This window comes from Gymnoscopelus braueri (assembly GCF_963280865.1).
Source record: "Gymnoscopelus braueri genome assembly, chromosome: 9".
Lineage (NCBI taxonomy): Eukaryota > Metazoa > Chordata > Actinopteri > Myctophiformes > Myctophidae > Gymnoscopelus > Gymnoscopelus braueri.
This window is the reverse complement of record NC_137610.1, coordinates 23,226,983-23,243,588: the sequence shown is the minus strand read 5'-3', so window position 1 is coordinate 23,243,588 and position 16,606 is coordinate 23,226,983. Positions and strand designations below refer to the sequence as shown.

Genomic DNA, 16,606 nt, shown 5'->3' with positions numbered 1-16,606 from the left:
GTCCTAAATAAAGATAATGTCTACTGCCAGAGCTCTAGTACTAAGCTAATTATTGCCTACGGTACACAGTCTTTATACTTTCTCTTGATCAGTGGTATAAGTACATTTACTCAAGTACTGTACAAGGTACTTTTACTTTACTGGAGTATTTCCAATTTTCAGTACTTGTACTTCTCCACTACATCTCAGAAGCAAATATTGTACTTTTACTCCACGACAATTATTTGAAAACTAGTTACTTTGTAGATTTTGACTATTATTACAAAACATACATTAACCACTTCAGCTCTATATTTAATTCTGGACTTTTACTTTTAACAGAGTACTTCTACGTTGCAGTATTGATACTCTTACTTAAGTAAAAAATGTGAATACTTTTTCCACCACTGCTCTTGATATGTTGGACATGCGAGATTTCAGCTGAACGCGAGATTTCTTCAGTAACCAAGGAAACGGTGGGGCGTTTGTCTTTTCCTCTCAGCTAGCTGGCGATGATGTCTCTGCAGCACTGTGCTTTAGGACACAATGGAGCTGCCGCAGCCCATCAGGAGACGCTTAGGAGATTTCTCTCGAAATGTATTTATCGATCAGAATCGTAAGGAGCTTACTCCCGAAGACCACGCAAAATACCTGGGCTGCAGTGAGTTCAGATGCAGTTCTGTGGTCATGTAGCTACAAGCTAACTCATTTCTGTATTGGAGAACAGCACAAACTCTGATGCTATTTGTTTACTATTGTTAACCAGCATGTATTTTGCACGTTTCACCCGTTTGATCTCTTTTGTGATTAATTTCTTTCCGATGTTGTATAAAGTATAATTTCTTATTTAAATTGATTCTCTATTGTTCCCAGTTGTGTCCAGTTTACCACTCCAGATGTCGCTGTACTTCAACACATGGTTCTTCCCCTTGTGGTGGGTCAGTGAAGTTGTAATGATGCATCTCAAGGTGAGATGGGTGGTAGGCCTACAGTATGTTGATATTGTAATGCCCTTAATTAGCTATTGGAAACCCTCTGTAAACTGTTCTTTGGTATCAAAACAGACAACCTTGTTAACAACCTGTTATTGTGATCCGTCAAAATGGTCAAATTAGTTGAAGAGACATGACAAAACAAAGTAATCTGGAAACCTATTTAGTTATAAACAGGCAGTACATAGTGGATTCGAATGTGCATATTTAAAGTGCAGGCACTGTGCTCAGTTCCTACATGCTTTGCAGCTATTATGTTTCTGTTCAACGTAATTGTGCTCATTTCCTCCAGTATCCTGCCCTGCCAGACTACTACAAGTTCATCCTCGTTACTGTTCTTGTCCTAATGACCCTGATCGAGGCCATCAGACTCTACCTTGGTTATGCTGGGAATTTGCAAGAAAAGGTTGGACACACACACACACACACACACACACACACACACACACACACACACACACACACACACACACACACACACACACACACACACACACACAGAGAGAGAGAGTTCTGTGCTTTAGACCTTTCTGTTGTGATACTGGTCAACATAACACTCAGAATCTAGGGGGGGCAGAGCATGTAAAGCTTACATGAGTGTCTTATAGATAGTGGTATCTAATGTTATGTGTTTGTGTTGATTGAAGGTCCCAGAGCTAGCAGGTTTCTGGCTGCTGACTCTTCTGCTGCAGTTTCCATTGGTCCTGTTCCAGCTTTTCAATGAGGCCATTCTCATCCAGCCCCTGGAGAGAGGCGTGCACATCGTTCTTGCCTTGTTCATACTCGCACAGGTGAATTATATAACACATGAAAGACACCCCCCAAGTCTAATTTAAGCTCCATCGCACAAAGGTGTTGTATGTGGAAAAATAATGCTCTTTTGTGTAAATTAGGCTTTAGTTAGGATCTTGCAATTTATTGTCCATAGCTTTTTGTTTGGGAATTCTGATCGTTATAATTGTATTCTCCCATTCCCCCAGGCCCTCTTTGGCTTTGTGGCCCTGCGAGAGATGGTCAGACAAACAGAAAGCCAATTTCATCTAAGACAGTTTGACTGAGCTCTGATCCCTGGAGCTGACATCCATGTCGGTGCCCATGGCCCAATCTTCCTGTTCTCCTGACACCCATCTTATTGCCCATGGCCCAGTCTTCACTTCACTGATACATTAAAGGCTCAACCGTTTCATCACACTGACAGCTTTCCATAACAGATATGGCATCTGTACGAAATGCATATTTTCCACAGAAAACTTTGCACAGTTTTGTTTTTTATATCACTTAAACTTTTATAACATTTGTGTTTTTCTACTGTTGTGAATAAATAAAATGTACATAGGATGTGTAAACGTGTGATAAATTAAACAGGACGGTTTGGCTGTAAATCTGTTCCGCAACAACATCAAAATTGAGCAAAAATGAATCAACATAACATTACAAAAACTAGTTTCATCTTCAGGTCCATGAAATTAAAAATCACAAAATCAGTGCAAAAATACATATTTCCATGATACTATGTGACATTTGCACTGTGCATTAGGCCTATATATGTTCCACACTCATAGTGGATATTCCCTGACAAAATAAATCTGTTCTTTAGCATGGTTCAAATTACCAGCCAGAACATAAGAGTCAAAGAAAACATGAGGTTTTCAGCACAAAGATGATGTCCCATGCAGTGGGGCAGATCCTGATGGTCTTCTGACCAGTCTCCCCTCCAGAGGCATCAGCTTCTGATTTCCTCTCCCTGTGTGAGAAGACCTAGCGCCCTCAACAAGACTGAGTTTTTGAAGCCTTTGGAAAGTGTCATCCTGGGACAGAGGACGGTCCAACTGGAAGAGGCCTGAAGTCTTAGACAACGTGGTTAAAACGTCAATTTCCAATGTATCTCGCTCTTTTAAGGTTTCCTTGGATAATCTGAAATTATAGAGACAGGTCGCAGAGAAGATTATTAATTAATGCCATAAAGCTAAATCCAAACAGCAACTAGCCTAATTAGTCCATGTCATAGAGATCTTTCAAATCAATCCTGTCATAACTTTTCAAAAGAAATGTGGTCAAAGGGCTATTTTCCTTCCCTTTGTCCCTCCCTCTTAAGGTCCTTACACACCGGGGCGAATTCTTCATGCGAATAAATACGTTGTTTTTTTTTAAAACTTATAAAGTCAATGCAAGCGTCCACATCAGTTTCGCGAAGCGAAAAAGCGTCTTTTAATTATTCGGAACGAGTCCGAATTTTGCGTATATTCGCATATTCGCCGGTGTGTAAGGACCTTTACTGTTTTCCCGTCTTTGAACAAGGCTTCTTTGAACCATGATTGAGCAACAGAGATGAGGCAGAGAGAAAACTCAGTGACCGGATATAGGAAAGATGGTTTTGTAACCAAGTCAGAGACAATATTCCCACAAACCTTTTTCCTCTGATATCTGTGCTCCTCAGTCTGTGCGAGTATGAATTTCCATCAGGTTCACTTTTGTAAAGTGGGTTCTTGAGGACAAGCTCTCTCTGGTCCTGTCCACTAATGGGCATATTGTCCAACAGTGACACACCAACTAAATAAACAATATAAAATAAAGAAATGAATGAAAGGGTCAATTAGATGTGCTACATAGTAAAAGTACACAGTTAAGTTGTTGTTTAATTTGTCATATCTATGTCATATGTTAGTAATGTCAGTGTCACCTTCCATTCCATCTTTTTCCTGTATCTTATACTTGATGGTGTTTGTCTGGGAGGTGGAGACCCAAGAAGCGTTTTTGTCTACATGAGGCTGCTCAGGGCTAGACTTGGCAGGGCAGAGGGTTGATGATATGCTGGGTTCCAATACCCTTGATGGAACAATCTCTGGAACTACCTTGTACTCCAAGCCTGGGGGAGACCTATGATCAGAAATATACAACATGTTGAGTGATTCACCCGAGTTAAGCCATGTCATCTTTCAGTGGAATGCTATGATGATTACCTGTATGCAGTGCTGAGCGAATCTGGTAACCTTCCTGAAAGGGGGAGATGAGTTTTACGATCAGACAGCTAGCTACGAGGCACTATGGAAAATTGGATTTTCAATGAGGTAAACAAGAAAATCCCAATGTATTCCTCACAATCTGTAAAGACTGACCTCTCAAGCCTTTGTGAGAGACAACTGGGGGAGGATAGAAGGCCCCTGTTTGAGGTGGAAGCAGGGGGTGCAGATGCAGCAGCTGAGTTGAATACCTACACCTTCCTCTCTCCTCCTCTGGTTCCTCTGTGAAGACCAAATGCAATGACAAACTGAAGCTGACTGACTATCCCCTATTTTCAAGAGTTCTAAATTATGACTAATGTAGTGGACAATCTGTCATTCATTGTATATACCAGTCCCTGCTGGTGTTTATTGTCACAGGAATGTACTGCACAATGCAGTAGTGAACTTCTCGCTCTTTGAGCTTCCTCAACAAGGGAGACAAGGTGTATTATAACATGATTCATTCATTCCAGATTTATTTATTCTCGAAATTACACATGATAAAGTTAGTGATTGTAGAGACGTGAGCCATTATTTTACATTTTCTGACAACATTGGTGTCACCAATTATATGCTGCCGATCTGTGCAGATTTTTTTTTTCTTTCAACCTGGCGTACCTATTTCGGGCATGTCATTATAAATTAGTTGAAAATGTTCAAAAGTCTGCTATTCTTTAACTTTGTATTTTTGAAAAACTTCAATCATATCCAAGTTTTTAAAATAGATTAGAAAAGGTCAAAACATTGGTAATCGGTGGTGTAGGACTCTGTAAAATCAGGATCAGGCTAAAAAATCTGCAGGGCTCTGGTAGAGACCACATCTAGACGCTGTTTTTATACATACTCTGTCCTACATTTACCTGATTGGGATGGCTTGGTCAGGGATAGTCTGAGTTGCGGATACGCTTTGGTCCTGTGATGCCGGTACGAAGCCCTCATAGCTTCCAGGCATTTATTCTAAAACAGAGAAAGTGCAAAGCCTGAGTTAGCTATTTTTGATACACCACACACCGGCACGCAACTAAGTATAAGTCCCAAAGCAACCGAGGGTAAGAAAGGACAGCACATGCTTTTAAAATCACTGACTAACAGAATATCACCATCTTGATATAACATGACTACAGCCGTACACCTGTACACAGGTCAATTTGTACACAAATGAGCACACCTGATTTGACCTTGTATGAACACTTTCGCTTGATTCAATAATGTCTTAATTACAGACCCTACATCAAATTAAATGACCCCAGATGCGAAAGGATGCAGAGATAATTCATTAACCTTAACAGGCTCCGGGTCCTGCCTTAGGGTCACATGGCTGATGAGTCTGGGGCCAGAGGCTGAACGAGGAACCGCAGGTTTTCTCATCAGATTGTCCCCCTTCGCACCACAGGGAACCTTGGAGGGCACATAAAGTGGAAAACCAATGAGTTATTTTCTTTTGTGTGTGTGTATATCTTTGGTTGTCCATCATTCTTAGAGCCAGACTGATATATTGGCCATTATTTGACTTTTTTGACAACATTGGTATTAGAAATTATGCAGCTGAAAGCTAATTTTTAACACTTTCAACCGTGCCTCTATTTTGGCATGTCATTAACATTTTCAAAAGTTTTCAGCAAATATTCAAAAATGGCAGATCTACAAGCTCACAATGTGACGTATTGTGGGCTTGTAGATTGGCATTTTTGAGCATTTTTTTTATACGGTGGTTAAATAAAATAAAGTTCACTATGTGTATTTTATATGTATTTGCTTGTTTATAAGTTAAATGTCTGAAATGGAAACTTTAATCAAATCAATGTTTTTGAAATTGCTTCGAAAATGTTGCACTTTTTTGATCAAATATCATAAAAGACATCGGCAATCAGTGGTATAGAACTGTCCAAAATCTGAATCGACATAAGACCCAGAAATCTGGCATCGGTCGGACTCTAATCATTCTATGTTTGTAACTCAATCTGCTTCATACCTTCTTTCTCTTCCTATTTCTCAGTGCAGTCTTTTGGATCCTCATTTTAATCATTTCGTCTTCGCTGAGCAGATTGGGCTCCTGCAAAGACCAAAACAATGATGACTTATTTTCAGGTCACAAAAACAAAACAGTAAATGCTTCAAACTACACGTGGTGATTTTGGAATGTCTTACAAGGTTTTTGATGCTACTGTGCAGGACATTGGGCTCTGTGTTCTTCTTGATCCGCTCCTGTCGCAGTCGGTTCCTCTCTTTACGAGTTCTCAGGTGTTTCTTCTTTTCAATGGGTCTTTTCTGGAGAGAAGAACAGCAGCATGAGGGGAAACTCACTAGTGACAGATATAACTGAAAAAAATATTGAATGAATTTGTAGAAAGAATAAGTTGAAGCTTGATTATTTTGTATTTCAAAGACCACCAAAAGGGATATTTATCTGGTGTAGAATGGGAAACTGCTCACATGTTGACATCTTACTGATTCCAAGTGAGTCTGGTCCACAGGCCATACCTGTGTTTGGATAGCGTTTGCTTGGTTCAGTAAATGTACTGGCAGTCCATCAGAATCTGTACTGTTTGAACCACTGGTGCTGTAAAGACAGGGGGAGGGGGGAAATCACATTCAAGGGTCAAGGTTTACTTTATTGCGTCTCCCTTAGGAGAAATATATCTCGGAGACAGGGACCAGCAGCATACATACACATACAATACAGTAAAAACAATAACAATTTAAGGTGAATGACAGCTTAACAAGCCCTGCAGCAATCCCTAATGGCTGTGGTGCTCTTTAACAACCAATTGGACAATTTGGCTGAAAGGTGGCACTAGAGGAAAGGCCATGGGGTCATCAATATCAGTAGGGGCATATATCCTACTGAAGGTGCATGAAGGTGAACAGAACATTCCATGGCAATCCATCCAGTAATTTTATAGATGTATCTTTTGGGAGTAAAATGTTAGATGGACTGACATAGCCTCGCCGCTAATGGGGCAAAAAATACACACCAGAGCCTTCAGTCTTGGTGAATGTTGTGTGTCACATGATAAAAAGTATTATAAAGGTAAGGACCTGGACTCCAGATCAGAGATAGAGATGCTGCAGTCAGTGCCCAGCTCTTTGCCGAGCCTCTCTCTGACCTCCTGTTTCAGCAACGCTGACAACTCAGTCAGACAGTATGCAGTCTAACACACAAACACAGACATATGGAGAAAGAGTAAAGTGATACACAATCATATAATAATGTAATTACAAAAATGACAGTACTCGAATAAATCAAATGCGCTAAAGTCATCAAAAAGAGAAACAAGGTATGTTTTGGAGCATGTTATGTTCTGTCTTATGTGACTAAACAAATATTTGTAATATTATTGTATAATAATATTATATGATGGTGGCTGAAAATAATACATTTGAAACCAGGTCAGACCATTCTTTTAACCACATGAACCCTAGCGTCCCTATTCTGGGGATGAACATTCGGCAAAAAACAAGCTTGCAACGCGATGGACTGTGAGTTTGTAGATCTGCTATTTAGCCAACGCTATTTAGTGTAGAGGAAAAGAGTAGGGAGGCTAGGATACAGAAGAACCCTGGGGGACTCAACTTGTATAGGGTTTAAAGTGTTTAATCACCTTTGTGGGATCGGGGTCACAGTAGTCCAGCAGAGTGTCACAGAAATAGTAGCCCAGGGACTTAAGGTCTTGTGTTGTGAAATGAGTTCCGCTCCTATTACCTGGAGATAAAATACGTCAAGGTGGATGATTGCATTATGTTAATGAAATCTCTAAATGCACACTCACATAGGCACAGTATGTCACAGACACAGACAGAGCTCAAACACACCCAGAGTGGAGCCTCCAAAGGTGGACTCCATAGTGTAGCTGTTTCTGATGCCCAGACGCCACATAACGATACGCCCTGTTCCCTCCTTGCTCTTCTGCACTCTGAATTTACAGCTCCTGAATGAGAACTGAGGAGGGACACATGATATTTGATATCAGTATGCAGCGCTGTATACAAATCAACAAAGAAGCTGGGTGTTACAATTATGAAATATAAGCTACCTATGACTACATAAGTAAGTACAGTACGCAGCCGTTGGAACCAACAATGCCATAGATCAATAGGCCTATAATTCAGGAGCCTATCTCCCGTTTTCTTAGCATGAGGCAGCTTGATGTACAAGTACACCCCCTGGACATGATGCTAGTATGTTCACTGAGACAATCCAGCACTTGATGCTGAGTGCCAAGCAGGGAGGTATATGGTGCAATTTTTATAGTCTTTGTTATGACTCGGCTGGGTAATGGCCTGTCAATCTCAGGGCAGACACCATAACCACAAGGCCACTAAGCTAGTCACGTTATATCATGCATGGTCCTATAAATATGAGTATAAGAAGAATCCTTCATCATGTCTACCTTGTCATTGGCATTCTTGCTCATCATTAGCGGGAACACTCTCTCGTGGAGCTGCAGTGTGGCATCATCACGGTTGTTGCAGCCGTACATGAATACATTGTTCTTGCGGCTGTGACCATGGAAGTCACAGTAAAGGGCCACGTCCCTCTCAGCCATCAGTCTGAAAGAAAGCATGGAACAGCAGGACTCGAGTCATTCGTGTGTGAGTTTCATTGACAGTTTCTCAATATCCACTCACAATGCTCAGGAGAGGAGGAGATGTGAGAAGTGGTAGTGTAGTATGTGTGGGAAGTGAAAGTGACACAGAGCGTGTGTGTGTGTGTGTGTGTGTGTGTGTGTGTGTGTGTGTGCGTGTGTGTGTGCGTGCGTGCGTGCGTGCGTGCGTGCTGCCGGCATGTGCACTTAAGCCTCTCCAAATGATCCAGAATGCCGCAGCACGGTTGGTCTTCAACCAGCCAAATTTTTCACATGTCTCCCCCCTTCTCCACTCCCTCCATTGGCTCCCAGTTACTGCCCACACGGAGTACAAAACACTGATGTTGGCCTACAAAGCAACCAAAGGTATGGCACCCCCATATCTTCAAAGCCTGATCCAACCCTACAACCCCTCCCGCTCACTCAGATCAGCTAACACAGGGCAGCTGGCAGAACCTTTGCTAAAACATCCGGGACAACGCTCCACACGTACCAGACTCTTCTCCTTTCTGGCTAACTGTGGAATGAACTCCCCATTGCAATTAGAACTGCAGACTCACTCCCAATCTTCCGCTGTAATCTGAAGACTCACCTCTTCAGACTCCACCTTAGCCTGTAGCACTTTCCGTAGCACTTGCCCTAGCCCCGACGACCTTGCAGAATTATGCAAAGGCTAAAATGGAATTTAGATAGCATGTTATGTAGACAGATGCCAGGTCATTGTTGACCTGGCATCCTATAGTGTGTATAGTTCAATGTACATATTATTGACTGTTAGACTGATGATAGGTACTCGGTTTACCTATGATCCTAGATTATTATTTCTATGCATTTAATGTATTACCTTGTGTTGTCCTTGCTTATTGTAAAACACTCTGAATTAAGAGCGTCTGCTAAATGCCTAAGTTGTAAGTGTGTGTGTGTGTGTGTGTGTGTGTGTGTGTGTGTGTGTGTGTGTGTGTGTGTGTGTGTGTGTGTGTGTGTGTGTGTGTGTGTGTGTGTGTGTGTGTGTGTGTCTGTGTCTGTCTGTCTGTATCTGTGTAATTGCATGTGGACATTCTGTCTTACCTTTTCACCATGCTCCTCATGTGCCAGACGCAGGGAAAGGATTCCCTGAGCATTGTTCTGTAGTTCCTGTTGAGGTCCCTGCCAGCGAGAGAGCATCGATAGTTCCCCACCACCACACCGTCTGGGTTCAACATCGGTACAACCTGCATCACATCAAGAAAAAGCAGAGCAAGAAAATGAAGTTGTTGATGCTAGTTTGGAGTGCTACAGTTTGTAGACCTCAAATCCGCAAGTGAGTTCACAATGTCTTGTGTTGCCAGAGATCTCTGCCTAACTATGTCTGGTGACTTCAAAATCCAAGGTAGTTGCTAAGAACAGCAACGTGAACAGTCGCTAACAAACCTACACATGCTGCTTTAGAAATTAATCAATAATATCACCACCTCAATATGAAGAACTATGGATTGGTTCAGCAATGCACTCTCTAATTGCTTCCTCACAGATTGAAATCTGCGAGTTAAGTCAGTCTCAACATTTTTGAGACTGACTTAACTCGCAGATTTCAATACTTTTTTCCCCATAGGATTTTCGATCTATTTGGAAAATGAGGTCTGTGGTTAACATAAGCCTAAAATAGTTTCACTTTTAGCTCTATAACATAAAACATATCCATTCATATCTCAACTGTGAATTTTTAAGCCATTATGGACTTTTTTTTTTAAAGTGTATCAATATAAATGTGGTTCACAAATTATAAAACAAAAGAGTGTGTTTTGGAACAGAGCAAATTGCTTTTAAAATCCAATGCAAAAGTTAAATTGAAAATATCTTAAGGGAACCCATGGGGGAGGTAACTTTGGGTTTGGGCCCTCAGATGACTCCTTGTAGCTTAAAGCAAAACCTTCTTAATGCATTCCCAAACAAATTGATACAAGCTTGGCACCACAAATTGTTAAAGTAAAATAATAAAATTTAAAAAAAGGCATGGGATTATGGACACATAGGGGTGCAACAGTTAATTCAACTAATCGATTTAGCCGATTATAAAACAATTATTGATTTAAATAAAATATTTGTTTATTGTATATTTTTGTGCAACACCGATGTATGGCTTAAGTGAAAGTGAAAGTAAAAAATATAAATAAATAAAAACACTCAAAATATATATACAATTGAGCCCTCCTTATCACCTTAAAAACAAAAGTGTCCCTGAGGACCTGAGCGTCGTCCGAGTCCCCAAGCAGGAAATCCAAGAATCCTTCCATCATCCAAGAGCTGTTGGTTTCTCCTGGGTGCACCCTGGCCGTTACCACCACAGCCTTCTTCCTCCTGCGCTCTGCCCTGCTGCCACCACCCCCAGGGGACGTCACCGTCAGCACATACACCATGTTCCCTGCCAGGCTGCGGCACAGCACCCGCAGTTTACAGTAGGCTGCGACGGCCGGGTCAGACGTGACGCGGCCGAGGTAGCACTGCAGGCGGGAGTAGGTGTAAGGATAGCAGTGAGCCAGATAGCAGGTGTCAGAGTCATAAGGGAAGTGGCAAGTCCACGTCAGTGAATACAGGGTATTGTTGTCTTCTTTACCCTGAAAGGAGAAATGACAAACTTAGTGGAACATGTGACCTACAGTATGTAATATCGTATTCTCTCCTGATTTTGCACACTCATTTTGTCATTCTATTTCATGATATTGTTTTCAAAGCTGTGGTGTTTATATGCATTCAATCAGTGTGGCATTTTATCGCTCAATCCTACAGCACACTTTCTCCCAGCCATCTGATGACTTGATTTATGTGCACTTAGCAGTAGCACTGTAGCACCAAGTCCATCTTCATTTTCAGATGTCAAGTCTTCCACAGACGCACAATCCACAATGATTGCCAATAGGCTCTGTGCATAACTGTAGTCCCCGGTTTCCTTACAGAGGGTGGCATACCCTGTCCAAGCAGCAGATTTGAACCGTAATATGTATGACACCTTCATGTGTGTTTCTGGTTCAAATCTGCATCCAATCAAACAAAGCTATGGGAAACTGAACTGGAACAGGACATGGGTATGCCACCTACTGGAATCCTGGGACTACATTTATGCACAGAGCTTAGCAGATGATTCTTTAGCCATATAGCCACTAACAAATATTTCACTTTTGTGATCCAACAATATCACTCTAAGCTCATTGCTTTTAGACCTTTGGTCCAGTTCTGGAAAGCTGTTAGAAGACCAGGTGAAAGTTTTGTGTGCACTCAATTCTCATTCTAGCTAAATCGTAAAAGCAAGTCAAGTATCTACTTTTGAACATTCAAGCTAAGTGGCCCCTTGAGACTTGACATGCTCTTCAGCATCCACCCACCTGGCTACAGTTTCGATAATATCTGATATTAGATCCGATGCGGTGCCACCCAACACCTCTCTCCTTGTCAGCCCTCTCGGAATAGAGGAGTGGTTTCAAACCCAAAGAGTACAGGCTGCGACACTTCATCAGGTTGATGATGGTGAAGCGATATGTAGCACCAGCCTTCATGTTCCTGACCCTGAAGTAAAACCACTGCGTGTGCTTGTTGGTGTACGTGTCTGTGCGCAGAGTGAGCTCGTAGTCGTGGACGCCACTGGGTAGGGTGAGATGAGGAGAAATGACTGGGGAGTGAGTCAAAGAATCAAAAAACACAAAGACAGTTCAGTAGCTGAAACAGCAAACATCAGGGGAGTTAAGGCTCTACAGACTCACACTTGCGTCGCCTTCTGCAGGTTTCCACTCTCAAATCGTGACTCAAATTCTAGCGTGGGTTCCCCCTGACATGTGGCACAAGTGATGGCGCTCTTAATTGGCCTTCTGCTTCCCCCAACACGAGAGCGGGTGAAATAGGGGGTCTTGGTGGCTTAATGAGTGACAGAGAAAGAGAAGGGATGAATTTAGGGTGAAGTTAGGTGGGCAACAGTTAATCAAACTAATTGATTTAATCATTATTAAACAACAGTTCTACAAGCTCATAATGTGTGCCATCGCAATGTGTTGTGAGCTTGTAGATTGGTTATTGTTGTTATTTTTGCATGACACTGTTGTACGACTATAAAATTGGTCTTAAGTTGTTAATCAATTTAGTATATTTGAAAAAATCGGAATTAAAAGTTTTTCATGTTGATTCATTCATATATCAAAATAAAAAAATACAATAAGAAGTGCTTGATCAATCATATTTCGACTTATATCATGGCCAGGTAGCTATACAACCTACCAAAGTTCAACATCGCTTTAATATACTGAACATATATTTAATCACAGGCTTACCTAGGTCAATACAGTATACCACCTTCCCCTTCTCCTCTCCCACTGGTATGGGCGTCCTCTCATGTCCTGTTAACTGGTAAAATGATTCTGGACCTGGTGGCTCCCATTCTGAAACACAATCACAATGGAACTATGCGACTTTTTTTTACTTTTTTTTCTAAGGAAAATTAATTGTGGTGATGCAGTAGAGAAGTTTTTTCTTTGCCGTTGCTAGACTGCTGGCTCATTCATCACAGTTTTTAACCACTTATACCCTATGTTATACTTCGCTGTACGATGGTGTCACATGGCAAAAAGAGCTGATCTACAATATCACAATGTGTACATTTTCACTATTTTTTAAAATCGCTTATAAAACAGTCTATAATGACAGGCCAAAATAGGGATGCCGGGCTGCAAGTAGTTAAGGTTAGTCACTATCCCCAGGGCATAAGACAAGTAATGATAATGATGATAATATAATAAACTATATTTGTATAGCGCTTTTTAAAACAGAGTTACAAAGCACTTGTGCGACACAGCACTTGCACGTACGTGTAAGTGTGAGAGAAACAATAGCCAAATAAAATTGCTTAAAAAGAGAAAAACACAAAACAGACTAAAAGCAAATCTATAGAAGTGAGTTTTGAAAAGTGATTTAAAAGAGAACACACCTATGTGATGGATGACATCCTTGATGACCTCAAACTCTATGGGCCAACGGACTCCCTGGAATGGGCAGGAGGCGGAGGGGAAGTTGAACAGGTCCAGAGGCTCTCTGAGCCTGGGGATAGGCCGTTGGCCATCGAAGTCTACCACCAGCTGTGTGGTCCTCATAACATGGCCCACGTGTATGGACACTGGATGGGAACATGTAACACAGGAAGAACACAAAAATGTGTTGGCCTTCCAAAATAGACGAGGGCCAGGTCATTGTTTCCTTACTTAATCACCTCACCTTGTTTCAAATTACAACAATGTCTATTCATCAAAAATGATTACAGTAAAGCTGATCACATGAATTAACTTGACTTCTTTAAATGGTCACTTAAGCCTCAAGGATTGCTAAGTTTATATTCTTATTTTAATCAGTTTCATAAATGTATCAATTGCAGAAGTCCAAAATTACAATTGACCACTGTGTGGTTTTGTGTCTCAATTAACAATGGTTGGTTAGATCACAAACCACCCAGTGAGGGACAGGTCTTTCCTTGTGCGCCTGCCCAGGACACTACAAACTAAAGCTGCAAGGCGTATTCAACATCAAAATCAAGTATAACTCAGAGCCTACACATCCAAGTTGCTGCCCGCACCGAGTACCACCAAAGGCATGGCACCCCATACCTTAAAAACCTGATCCAACCTATAGAACCTCGCACGCTCACTCAGATCAGCTAACATAGGAAAGCTGTCATGCTAGGTTCATTGTTTACCTGATGTCATAGTTTCAATGTACAGATTGTTATTTCATTAATATATTATTTAGACTGATGCTAGGATCTTGGTTTACCTGGGATCCTAGTTTCTTGAGGTTGTGATTACCTTGCTTATTGTAAGGAACTCTGGATAAGAGCGTCTGCTAAATGCCTAAATTATTGCAAATGCTTCATTCAAGTAAATTATGCAAATGTTTACTCTGTAGCACTTTGAGATTTGTTTCAAATGTAAAGTGCATTATAAATAGCATTTATTATTATTATTATTATTATTATTTACATTTTCTCCTTGCTGCTAAATCATGTGCCTCGTCCTCTATGTTGGGGTCACTGTCGTCGCAGCTGTGCATTCGAGCAGCATCTTTCCAATTCCTGTTGACAGAGACAACAACATGGAACTTGTTCTCTGAGATGGAAATCATCATAGGCCACGCACGCACGCACACGCACACGCACACACACACACACACACACACACACACACACACACGGTGTTGTGAAAGTTTCACACAAACTAAATTGGACTACTAGCCAGAAGCCTACATCTTCGTATATATATATATATATATATATATATATATATATATATATATATATACAAACAAACACACACACATTGCAAGTACTATCAAGACTGTCGTATTTTTTATCGATTTTGACATTTTTATATCTACGAGAGTCTTAGCGAGCACCCCCAGTGCGTCCTGCACTTTCACCAGTAAATCCCTATTTCTCCGAACATGTTCAAATGCAAAATATAAGGTGCTTACCCGGTTGTCCCAAATGTTAACTAGCGCTTCGTAGTCTTTGAGCATATATTAGTCCGTATTTTTCAATAAAGACGAACGCCATCCCCCCCTCCGTTTACGTTCCGTTTACTTTACATTGAGTGTAATTCCGGCTTTCACCGGATGCGCCCCGTCACTACCGCCCATTGAGGAATACAGGAAACTTCCGACAGAATCCAACACAGACGGGATTAAAATTAAAACACTTCTTTATTGAAAAATCCGGACTAATACATTTCACAAAGACTCCGAAACACTAGTTAACATTTGTGGCAATCAGGTAAGTATCTTATATATATTTTGTGTACATGTACGGAGAAGTACGGGCTTTACTGGTGAAAGTGCAGGACGCACGGGGGGTGCTAACCAAGACTATCATAGATACGAAAGTAAAAGTCAGACTAGATAAAATACATATATCTTTGATAAGAGTTGGATCAACTCACATGTGAACGCTGAGTCCATGGTCTTGAAAACGGTGCGAGAAGAAGCTCTCCTCCTCGGTTGCCCTCTAAAAATAAAACGGTATAAATTACTGTTAAATCATGTATGAGAAAAACATATCTCAAGTTCATAATTAATGTCAACAAAAAAACTCACGTTACATACTGACCAGAATATCTGTATTCAGTGCTGGACACATGATTTCCTCAATGGATCTGCAAGAAACGTCGTGTAACGTGTAGCTCACGTGAACGCATGTTTGATCTTGTTCACATTAATAACCGACGACCCATATTACACGTGCTTAATACACAGGCCTCTTCATTGCAGGCAACGTTAACGGCGACATTAAAACGGGAACTTACCGTTACCTTGTTCACTTTTAAATAATACAATCAAAAAGGAAGAAGACAGTGGTTAATGTAACTTCCATGTAAACTTAACGGGGCAACAACAACAACACAGACCTGCTGCAGGCTAGCAGAAATAATCTTTCGTCAACTACGTTGCCCAGCAACCGATACTCTCAACAAGAATGTTACCATGGAGGTTGGGCGGTGGGGTGTGGGCTATACCTCTATGGGTGTGGGGGGCGGAGGTGGAAAAAGTACTGAAATGTTTTACTTAAGTAAAAGTATCAATGCTGCAATGTAGAAATACTCTGCTACAAGTAAAAGTCCGGAATTCTAAATGTGTGGAGTAAATAGTATATATAAAACATATTTAACTGAGATGCAGTGGAGTAGAATATATAAGTAAAAGTGCTGAAAACTGGAAATACTCCAGTAAAGTAAAAATACCTAAACATTGTACTTAAGTAACTGTACCTAGTTACTTTACACCAGACAGTTCAAAAACAAGACACAAATTGATGTGTGGGAATATTCTGAGAATATTTTGTGATTATTAATTATTCAATAATGTTCAAGATTTTTCAAATTGTTTCAAAAACAGCATATCTAAAAGCTTGCGTGATTTTAATAGCCTGATATAAAATAGGGTTAGTGGTTCAACTTTTCCTAAGGAACCCCTGGAACCCCCTCAAGGACCCAATTGCCATAGAACTGAATGGTCATCTCTCACCTTTATCAAATTTCTGCTCAGT

The 16,606-nt window shown here is 40.9% G+C and overlaps 2 protein-coding genes across 3 annotated transcripts; one reads left to right on the top strand and one right to left on the bottom strand.

The window, feature by feature from the left end:
• The first annotated feature begins 490 nt into the window (after positions 1-490).
• On the top strand, positions 491-2,305 carry tmem17 (transmembrane protein 17). The gene is made up of 5 exons (XM_080437685.1): positions 491-640; positions 853-947; positions 1,264-1,377; positions 1,619-1,762; positions 1,952-2,305. The coding sequence occupies exons 1-5, from the start codon at positions 526-528 to the stop codon at positions 2,027-2,029; spliced, it is 546 nt and encodes a 181-aa protein (XP_080293811.1). The 5' UTR covers positions 491-525; the 3' UTR covers positions 2,030-2,305.
• A 151-nt stretch (positions 2,306-2,456) lies between these two features.
• On the bottom strand, positions 2,457-15,926 carry agbl2 (AGBL carboxypeptidase 2). Of its 2 annotated transcripts, none has more exons than XM_080437683.1 (23): positions 15,671-15,926; positions 15,504-15,568; positions 14,550-14,641; positions 13,508-13,693; positions 12,855-12,962; positions 12,294-12,444; positions 11,919-12,174; positions 10,758-11,153; positions 9,628-9,770; positions 8,365-8,524; positions 7,787-7,913; positions 7,576-7,676; positions 7,013-7,125; positions 6,407-6,533; positions 6,122-6,241; positions 5,946-6,026; positions 5,255-5,371; positions 4,834-4,930; positions 4,088-4,213; positions 3,932-3,965; positions 3,652-3,848; positions 3,380-3,521; positions 2,457-2,885 (listed from the first exon to the last, which is right to left on the bottom strand). In XM_080437683.1, the coding sequence occupies exons 1-23, from the start codon at positions 15,698-15,700 to the stop codon at positions 2,621-2,623; spliced, it is 3,234 nt and encodes a 1,077-aa protein (XP_080293809.1). In that variant the 5' UTR covers positions 15,701-15,926; the 3' UTR covers positions 2,457-2,620. The 2 variants fall into 2 exon arrangements, with proteins under 2 accessions (XP_080293809.1, XP_080293810.1); XM_080437684.1 differs by having other exon boundaries at positions 6,455-6,533.
• Between the last annotated feature and the right edge of the window lie 680 nt (positions 15,927-16,606).

Coding starts and splice junctions, on each gene's coding strand:
- tmem17 (XM_080437685.1), top strand. CDS start 526: ATGGAGCTGCCGCAGCCCATCAGGAGACGCTTAGGAGATTTCTCTCGA. Junction 948..1,263: donor TTGTAATGATGCATCTCAAG/GTGAGATGGGTG, acceptor CATTTCCTCCAG/TATCCTGCCCTGCCAGACTA. Junction 1,763..1,951: donor CCTTGTTCATACTCGCACAG/GTGAATTATATA, acceptor CCATTCCCCCAG/GCCCTCTTTGGCTTTGTGGC.
- agbl2 (XM_080437683.1), bottom strand. CDS start 15,700: ATGTGTCCAGCACTGAATACAGATATTCTG. Junction 6,534..7,012: donor ATCTCTGATCTGGAGTCCAG/GTCCTTACCTTT, acceptor CTGTCTTTACAG/CACCAGTGGTTCAAACAGTA. Junction 3,966..4,087: donor CTCTCACAAAGGCTTGAGAG/GTCAGTCTTTAC, acceptor TCCCCCTTTCAG/GAAGGTTACCAGATTCGCTC.